This window comes from Lottia gigantea, assembly GCF_000327385.1.
Source record: "Lottia gigantea unplaced genomic scaffold LOTGIsca_101, whole genome shotgun sequence".
NCBI lineage: Eukaryota > Metazoa > Mollusca > Gastropoda > Lottiidae > Lottia > Lottia gigantea.
In genome coordinates, this window is record NW_008706772.1 from 202,436 (window position 1) to 212,278 (window position 9,843).

General features: G+C 31.5%; 1 protein-coding gene across 1 annotated transcript in view; it reads right to left on the bottom strand.

The window, feature by feature from the left end:
• Positions 1–9,742, bottom strand: part of LOTGIDRAFT_237278 (hypothetical protein) — a gene marked incomplete at both ends in the record, with an annotated part of 27,263 nt that extends 17,521 nt beyond the window's left edge. Inside the window, 14 exons of the mRNA XM_009046413.1 lie at positions 485–667; positions 1,431–1,627; positions 2,196–2,346; positions 3,269–3,388; positions 3,877–3,990; positions 4,424–4,486; positions 5,198–5,310; positions 5,812–5,976; positions 6,520–6,745; positions 6,953–7,038; positions 7,370–7,588; positions 8,168–8,339; positions 8,997–9,139; positions 9,727–9,742. Of these exons, the coding sequence (XP_009044661.1) occupies positions 485–667; positions 1,431–1,627; positions 2,196–2,346; positions 3,269–3,388; positions 3,877–3,990; positions 4,424–4,486; positions 5,198–5,310; positions 5,812–5,976; positions 6,520–6,745; positions 6,953–7,038; positions 7,370–7,588; positions 8,168–8,339; positions 8,997–9,139; positions 9,727–9,742 (1,968 nt within the window). The remainder of the gene's footprint in view (positions 1–484; positions 668–1,430; positions 1,628–2,195; positions 2,347–3,268; positions 3,389–3,876; positions 3,991–4,423; positions 4,487–5,197; positions 5,311–5,811; positions 5,977–6,519; positions 6,746–6,952; positions 7,039–7,369; positions 7,589–8,167; positions 8,340–8,996; positions 9,140–9,726) is intronic.
• Positions 9,743–9,843: the final 101 nt, after the last annotated feature.

Here is a 9,843-nt window from a genome sequence, read left to right on the forward strand (position 1 = left end):
CAAGATCCACATTCATTCCTTATATTTACATTGGTTTATCTTTTGTGATAAAATACGCTAAAATCAAGTTCACCGACCCGCCCCTAACAATATAGTTCTATAAATAGACAGTCTTATTTGGATGATAGAATTATCAAATATTTAATATTCCATTGAAATATTAACAACAATTGTAAATTTAATAAATTGTAAAATTAGATTAGACTCTAGGTAAAAACTTGGGTCAATCCTCGTTTTCGTTTTCGATGTATTCATACGCCTTATTGTCACGTGACAAACTACAGTTATTGGAAAATAAACGCCGGTTTGGCTAACTGGTTTATTGAAGGGAGTGATAGTAGAAATGTAAATATTAATAAATGAACCGCGATAATTATCACAATAAATCGTATCGTTGAATGAGTGCCGAATTGCAAATTCAAGAATCGTTGCAGCCCTACATTACACTTACATACACTGCATTAATATATCAAATGATACTTACTTGTGATATCTCCAATGTTTGCCAGATATTAGAAGCTATAGATGGTGTTAATGCTAAATATGATAAGGTTTTCAGTATCTCAGCTTTTAATAGTGATGGTATACTACAACCAATTAAACCAAATAGTAATATATTAGCACTCCATTGTTGATTCTCCCATATAGCACTTCGACAATTTTCATTCTAAAACAAAACATTTTGAAACTTAAAGGGACATTCTGCTTTTTTTGTAGGTTGAAAAAATTTTGCTCATATTTGTGAAAACTTTAGACCAAAATGTAGAGTAATCTAGCCGTCAATTTGTAAATGCCAAAATAATTTAAAAACATTATCTAACATGCATTTTTGGAAGCTGTTAGAAAACTACTGTATGGATTTGATTAAGATAAACACCTAATTGTAGAGAAATATTTCTCCTACATATTCTGAAGGTTTCAATCAATAATATTGAACTTAATTAATAATAAGTACTCTCAGTTTTTAATTAACCCTTTTAAAACAAATTCAGTTTGATCAAGTAGATACATAGATATAAATAGATAGCATGCTTTAGAAATATTTTCAGGTATAATTTATGATGTTTTTGATAATGAAAACTTTTTACAAAAAAAAGGAATACCCCTTTAAAATATATATCAAGTACAATTATAGGAAAAACAAAGTCATGCTATTCTATATAGTCCATGACAAATTTTGCCAAAACAACTGCTTATTTGCTTAAACCTGCCTTTCAAAAAATTGAATGGTCCAGTTCTATCTGCCGATATGATGTTCTTGTCTCTTTACCTATGTCATTCCCTTTTTATGACTTCATGCTGTACCATGGATGAGTCTCAAAAATTTTAACGTGATCAAGTAGGCGTTCCTTTTGAGCTTAAAATCTATTGGCAAGCAAATATTCTATAACTGTGGTGCTTCAATTTTTAGGAAGTTTTGTGGAACATACCTGTTTTATAATACACTGAGCTAATTTCAATACAGCTATAATGCCTTCTAGTTCTTGTATAGAGATACCTCTAGTATGATGTGTTCTGTAAGAATGAGCAGCTTCTATACTATTAGGTTGTTCTCGACGTAAACTAGTATAATATTGGTTTAATGACATAAAGATATGATCCCATGATACCATACTAGCTGATCCTCCTACAAAATATACCAGGATACGGCCATATGAAATGATATATCAGAATAGTCAGTTATACCCACTTTCCAATGTAATTCCTTACATGTGTTGTATAATGTTGGGGGCGCTCGATTGGTGATATCTGCACATTCGAGATACATGAAATCAATTGGAAGTACAATAAAACTACGTTCCAATTGTGCCCAAAACAAAGTAGGTGTAGTCAGAATTTAAAATTTTTAAGAGAAAACAATTTCAAACAGGGTTTAGAAGACATTCCATGTGTGCCGAAAATAAGTCGGTGTAGACAGAATTCAATATTATAAAAAAAAAATGCTCAATTTTGAATGTGACATATAACATTCGTTCCTAATCAACCAATTGAGCGCCACCCTAGTTGAATGAATAGATGCTTTTCTTTATCAGCTACTCTGACCTGCTCACTTAAAAAGATAATTCCCCAACGCCTTCAAGGTTAGCAGCGAAATTCTTACTTACACATGTAACTAGAACTACAGATGTACCTTATGAGGCCCATTAGAAATTTGTGATCAATTAGTGCAAAACTGTGAGTGAAATTGCTGTTACCTGCATTCATACCATTTATTTTGAGTAAATTGAAACAGTGTTGAGCACATTGTGGACTATTGGCTAGACCTGTTATCATTCTAATATATGGTACATAGAGTGGTGCTGGTAATAGGTCTCCTGCTAGTCTAACAAACTTATATAAAGCCACCTAAAATAACAAAAAAATCAAATCTTTCACTAAAAACTCGTCCTTTTACAATTGTTTATCTACACTCACAGCAATTGTTTTTTTCTAAAATGACACAGCATAACTGTTGTTCGATATGATAAGTACTTCTAGTTTGCCAAAGACTAGAATAGACAATTCATGCATTAATGATGGTTTCCTTATTTTGTAGTGTCAAATTATGCAAACAATGTGATTAGTGCTTCTAACGAATTATCATTATGTTCTTATTGCATATAATTAAGAGTATTAACCAATCATAAATGTCCATGTATGTACAGTCTGGATAAACAAAAAGAGACTTTGTGACCTTTCTTGATCGGTCCTCATTGGAATATTTCTAATTTAGCTAATTATGAATTAATTATGGACATGTGAGACAAACTGGTTTTTCAAAGTCATTAGAACACCTCTACTTTCTATTCATATAAGTATTAACATTTTCATTTCCATAAATGAAAATAAGGGAACCCATCTTTAACCCTAGTAAACAGTATGTGTATACGTGGGAAGTGGTCATTTCACCAATATTTTATTTGATTTGTGTTATAGAAATTTGGTATCAAAACATGTTCCCTATCATCAAAACACAATATCATATTTGTCTGTCAGTATTTATAATAAAGATAACTGGTGATCTGACATTATTTTAATCAAATGAAATGTATTTTTCAGCACTGAAATTTCATGGGTAACTAGTCAGTATGATGTCCAAGAGTCTTTTTCACTTAATTTGTATGAACCAATAAATCCAGATACTAACCACCATTCATTAATGAGGAAATCTATAAATTGATAAAAGCTGATCTAACACTTTTAAAATGAAGATACCAAAATATTAGCTTTGTGAATTTTCCAAATTTAAGACTTGGGGTGAATAATAGAATAGATGGAGACTACCTACCTGTCGAGGGGGTGGTCTATAGTGATACATTGATTCTTGTAAACCAGTAGGTTCAGCTGGACACCAGAAATCTAATGATAACTCGAGATTTAAATCATCTGTACTGTACAGTTCTACCATCTATAATTGAAGTATTAAACATTTTACATTTTTACTTTTATACAAGTCACTTCATTTCAATTCAGAACAACAGAAAATTGCAGAGATAAATAAATTTTTACCATAATTTTTAACAATTCATTTTTTGTATTTTGATATCAAGAGGTTTAATTTTACAAAAAGTTGGGCAATAAGTTCTCTATTGAAAAGTCTGTGAAATATCAAGATAGCTTGTCAGACAAGGTAATATACACCCACTGGCAGCTTTGATTTTAGATAAAAATATTTAGCAGTACAGTAACAATCACAAGTATGAGATATTCAACCTTCAGTCATACACTTTTCATACAAACAATCATACCAATTTTTCTTTAAGTTCAGTCAAGAATTGTGCCTTCTAGAGTGTTTATGAGCAATTGTGGACAGACGCAGGGGCCGACGGACATGGGTGATGACAATATACACTCCTCATTTCATGTGGGCGTATAAAAATTACAAGATAAACTGACCAAAGATAAAAGTTCTTCAAAGTCTTTTCTCTGATCGGGTGATTGTAAACCTTCATTTTGGTGAGCCATGATAATTCTAGCTGTCTCATCTCCTCTATTTCTTAATTCTTTTACCTATTGAAAATATTCAAAGTGGATTACATTCTCATTCCAGTTCATTGAGATGGCTTAAGGAACACTATATGCTGTATTGATATTTCTAAATCAGCTGCACTGACGGTGATTTTAAGCACAACTGTCTTATGAAGTGAGCACACAATGTATTTCTTAAAGGGGTTTTCTAAACTTTCTATGTGTATCAGGGACATCAATTTGCAGCATTCCAATTTTCATTTTCATGTTTTTGGTTCTTTCAATTCCACTTGATGACATCACTAGATTGGAACAGCATATATATTAATAGTAACTTCTGGTAGCTCCCCTCTAGTGACGTCATAAATAAGATTTAGTGGAATTGCAAGAACCACAGACGTCTGATTGAAAATTGGAATGGTGCAAATTGAAGCTATCAGTGTCGATGAACATAAAAAATTTAAATAATATCTACCTTTAATGGCATGTGATAAATAAAATCTGTTATCAAACCATGGATTCTTCTAACATAAAACTCCTAGAAATAAATAGACATCGCTCATAAAGATTTTGATAACATTGGCTATGCGAAGCAAAATACACTAGACTCTACACTTCCCTTTTCCTTGACACAATACAAAGATTAGTGTAAAAAGTACACAGAAATTCCATGAGTAAAGTGCTTTATCTTAGCAACTGACAATCTAGATTTCAGTCAGATGTCTGTGACATTTGTGATGACAAATTTTGGTCAAAACTTTTGAATAAAATAATACCACAAATGGGATACCGAAAGAGAACAAGATATTTAGATTTAAAGATGGGTTCCTTTATTTTCATTTATGAAATGAAAATGCTAATACTTATATGAATAGAAAGTAGTGGTGTTCTAATGACTTGGAAAAATACCAGATTGTCTCACATGTCCATAATTAATTCATAATTAGCTAAATTAGAAGTGAATTACCAGCATAATTCCAATGAGTGACCAATCAAGAAAGGTCAAATAGTCTTTTTTTGTTTATCCAGACTGTACATACAAGGACATTTATAATTGGTTAAAACTCTTAATTACATGCAATATGAGAATATAACAATATGATTCACAATGATTCATAAGAAACATCAATTAATCAAATAGTTTGCTTAATTTGACACTAAAAAATAAGGAAACCCATCTTTAATCATTCAATAGCATAAAAACAGTATTTGCCAAGCTTGACAAAAAACAAGCAATAATACAATTTACCTCTTGGAAAAATTCTTTAACAGATAATACTGAGTTTTTCAGAAATAAGAATACTTGACCATCTATAGCCAAATCCATCAGTTGTTCATCTGCTTCAAATATTTCTGTCGAACCTAGAAAAAGTAAAATCACAGATACAACTTAAGATAAAAGTTATTTGAAAAAAACTTGTTGAGATGAAACATCAACAGGGTATATGGCATTTAATTCTTTGAAGAGATTGTAAAGAGGTTTTCAAAACTTTTTACATGTATCAGATACACTGATATCACCAATTTGCACCATTCATATATTCAGTCCGACGCCTTTGGCTCCTGAAATTCCACTAAAAGTAACATCATGGTCACAAAAACTACCATTGATATATAAGGGACCGATGCGATAGTGACGTCATAAAATGCAAAAATTTTGTGAAATTGCAAGAACCACAGACATCTAATTGAAAATTGAAATGGTGCAAATGGACGCTTTCAGTGTCCCCTGCACATAAAATTTTCTAAAAACTTCTTAACAATCCCTTTAACATTCAGTGTTCAAAGGGTTAAGAATATTTTGAGATTGCTAAGTATGCAACAGTGGCTGTTTGTAGCTGTAAAGCAATCAATTCTTATTACCTTGTGGTAGAGGATATTGTGAAAGTTGACGTAACATATTGGCCCAGGAGAACTGTAGAGATGCCCTCATACCATTATTATCCCACTGTTGTATTGATGTTATTTCTTTATGTATATCAGTCAAATACCTATTATCATTTATAAATGGAAATCTCCCCACTATATCTGAAGAAACAATTCATTTTGATTTCAAATAATAACGACCAATTCCAGTTCCTGAATGAAGTGTCCGGTAGGTTCTGTATTCTCAAACTTCCTCTTGATAAAGGTGCCAAAACAAAATTCATGTTTCATGATTTTCTCACTACCAACTAACTAGAAATTACATCTGATGACGACACGTGTATATTGTGTTGAAACGTTATGTGCCCAACCTTATTAAAGAAGTGTTTTATATTCCATAATATTGTCTTGTGTTTTGTTATATGTGCTCCTTGCTTCTACATGTCGTTCAAATCTTATAACTAGAAATACATCACTTATTTCAGTGGACAATAAATTCAACAACGTTTTCACATGTGGATTGAAGGGTTAAAATCTGATTGGCTGGCAGTGTCATCAAACAGATAAATGTTCAAGAGCAGCGTCTTTAGACCCTAACTAGAGTGGCTACATAAAAATAAAAGCGATTAATAAAACGAATGAAAGTTTAGTCTTGATTCAATGAGATTGTTGAAAATGATTTTTGACAACAGAATATAAACATACCATCTGAATCTTCTTTTTCCAATATGCTGACATCAAAACAATAGTAAAGAGCCATCAACAGACACAGAGTGACTGGATCAAGTGAAGAATCAGCAGAATTAGAGTTGTCCCCCTTTAAATGAGCAAGCAGACGCAAAGTATCAGACTTGTTCAATGGTTGTTGACAGGCCAAACAAAAAATGCATTCTGCTAGATTTAATTTGATTTCATTGAATATATCTGTAACCTGAAAAAAAAAAAATGAAAATGTCAGACATTTTGAACTTCTTATGTATAATATGTTATTACTAAATTATTCGCCATGTAAAACAAAAAATATAGTTTCTAGTAATTTTGGGTAAAAAATAATTAAAAGATGTTGTACAATAATATTGTGTTGAATTTTTTTTACTTTATATCTTATATCTATATACTTGTCTTTAAGAAAATATACCTGTTTTCTATGTTTCGGTGTTCCCAATGCTCTTTCTCTTTGTAATTTATCTAATTCAATAGTTAAATCCATTGGCTTGATAACATCTACAATATAATCAGTAAGATTTTAGAAAATCTAGTCCCCAACAACAGGTTTTTACATGAACTCACCAATAGTACATGCATGACTTTTCAAGATTTTAAACACAATGTTCATTAATGAGCCAATCAACAACAGTCCATCTTTCCAAGATTGCACCAACAGACTCATCGCAAGAGTAAAAAAGAGAAATCCATGCACAGTTTTTCCATTCAAAAATTATCAAGTTTAATTTTTAAGAGTTAACTCATATTAAACCCTTTCAAGAGTCAAGCCAAATTCACTGAGTTCTTCCCCCAGTTATTCTGTTGAAAAGTCCAAATAAGAAAAACTTACCCAATATTTTGTTGACAATGCCATCTTTTAACAATTCATCAGTATATTTTGTAATATAATTGACAATATCTGGTGCTACACCTAGTGACCATGTTCTCCCTTCTCTAGCTTGAATCAATGCTCTTAATGAATTAACTAAGCTTCTTCTACCATCATAATATAATAATACAGCTACTAAACCTCGAGTTAATCCAGGGTAATTCGGTAGTTGATTCTCTCCTATAAAAAAATAATGAGTAATTCAGTTTGATTAAAATTTCGTAGTTTTGCTGTGGGTAACTCCATCTGCTATTCATGGTCGGACAAAATTTCATTACAACACATATTCTAGGTCACTCTTATATTGAAAGCAAAATAGCTAAGTAGACAAAAAAACATAAAATATATCTGAAGTTTAATCAGATTGTGGTTTGAGATAATAGAAGAAAAATCTAATGACAGTTGAAAACATTTTACATCTAGAATGATCCAAGTAGAATCCGAGCAAATTTTTTTATGCAGGACGATATCTATAAAGGAATAAAAACCATTGATAAAATATAGCTGAGGGTCAAAGTGACCATAGGCTTCAATGTAGAGTACAGGGGAGATTTTATCATTTTGATATGCTTTGGAAGTCAATTTTGGATTTATTTGAAAATAAACAAAATTAGCACTGGCCAGAAAATTAAAAGAATTTCTCTAAAAAGAGGAAGTTTTGTATCCCCAACATTAAAACTATCGTACTGGTATTATTTCTAATTAAATGATTACTCTTGGAAATATTTTTGGAATACTAAAGTTCAAATCATCATTTACCTGCCATTAAAAGTTCTACAGCTGCCAATTCATTCATTTCAAATAGATCACTGAGTATCAGAGCTTCTGATATAAACTGTTGAGAGAATGTCTGAGTTCTCTGTTCACCTTGAACCACCAGTCCTTCTGTTGCAGACTTTTTAACAGCTTCTCTATCTCCATTATTCTTAGCCTACAATAAAAAAAAAGTCAGCTTCAAACATTCCTCTCACTAAAATAATCAAAATGATATTCTTTATATTTCAGAACAGTTTGTTGTTTGCAGTGAGCAATACAGGAAATTCAGCCATGAAAGCTGCTTTAGGGATCTTTATGCAGATTGTAGCACACTAGACCTTAGACAGAAACATCCTGTCTCTCAATGCCGTCAGTAGAGAGTCAGAAGACCATCTATGAATATATCTTGAATTAGCGCAACCAATTTGGTTGAGTTGAAATATTCTTCTTCCTTGAATTTCATTGGCTCAACAAATTTTTATAAAGATGGTGACGTAGTTTGAGTAAAAATAACCGTTTGATGGACATCCATTTAATTTGTACACATTCAAGTACATAATGTCAAGTTGTTGTAAGGTACATCTTACTTCATAATTATCTACTACTTTACAAAATTTACTGTTTTCAAAGGTCTAAATCAAGTAATACAAAATTGTAAGGTATTTATCTACTTGGTCTGTCCCTAAAATACGCAGTATTATTAGAGTCAACTTGTCCATCTAACTTGACCTCAAAATTCCATGTTAATGTTTATGTTAGAGTTACTTCATATTCACTCCTCCTACCTGCAGTTTTCCTTTCAACAATATTGATGAATATCTCATAAACTTACTGGCTTTTTCAGAAGGGAAATGAAATCTGGTTTATGTCTTTTGAGAGCTACTTCTAAATCATAGGCAGAATTAGGTTGTTTCTGAAACACTGCAGCATCAACTGTTTCATATAATGATCTGAATGGTCCCCATAATCGAGCAGCTGAAATTAAAAGGAAATCATGAAGTGTAAGCTTACCTTACTAGTATATGACAGCTTTTCAGATTTCAAAAAGAAAACAAACAATTAAAAGTTAAACAGAGCTTTATCTATATCTGAATTTGGTACGGTACTATGTATCTTTGTCAGAACCAGGAATTGAATTAAAATCTTTTTTCAAGAAATTTTAGACCTAGATCTAGACATAAAAACATTGAACAATGACGTTGATGACATCAGATTTTATATTTTTATTGTTTTAAATAAATAAAAAAAAAATGAATTGTTTTTATCCCTTCTCACAACATTCCCCACAATTTTTAACAAGTTTTCGGCAATATGCTAGAATTTTTATCAATGAAAATTTGTAGGATAATCATAATCTAAAATTTTGAAATTGAAACTGCTTTGCATACTCGTTTGCATTTCAGAGACACCAAAAAGAAATAGAGTAGGTAGCTTTTAAAATCAGTTGAATCTATAAGCTAGCGTGATAAATTTATAAATAAAGCACTTGTTTATTGTAAAATGTGTCCTAGGGAACATTTTCGTACTTATTGAGATTATAAATGGAATATTTAACAACTCACCCGAATTTACCGCCATGTTGCCGGTGGCCGCCATGAATAAAGGGAAATAACTCCAATACTCAAGTTGTTCGACATAGTAACTAACGCTAACAAAGAGGGGTAGAAAACAAGATTCTC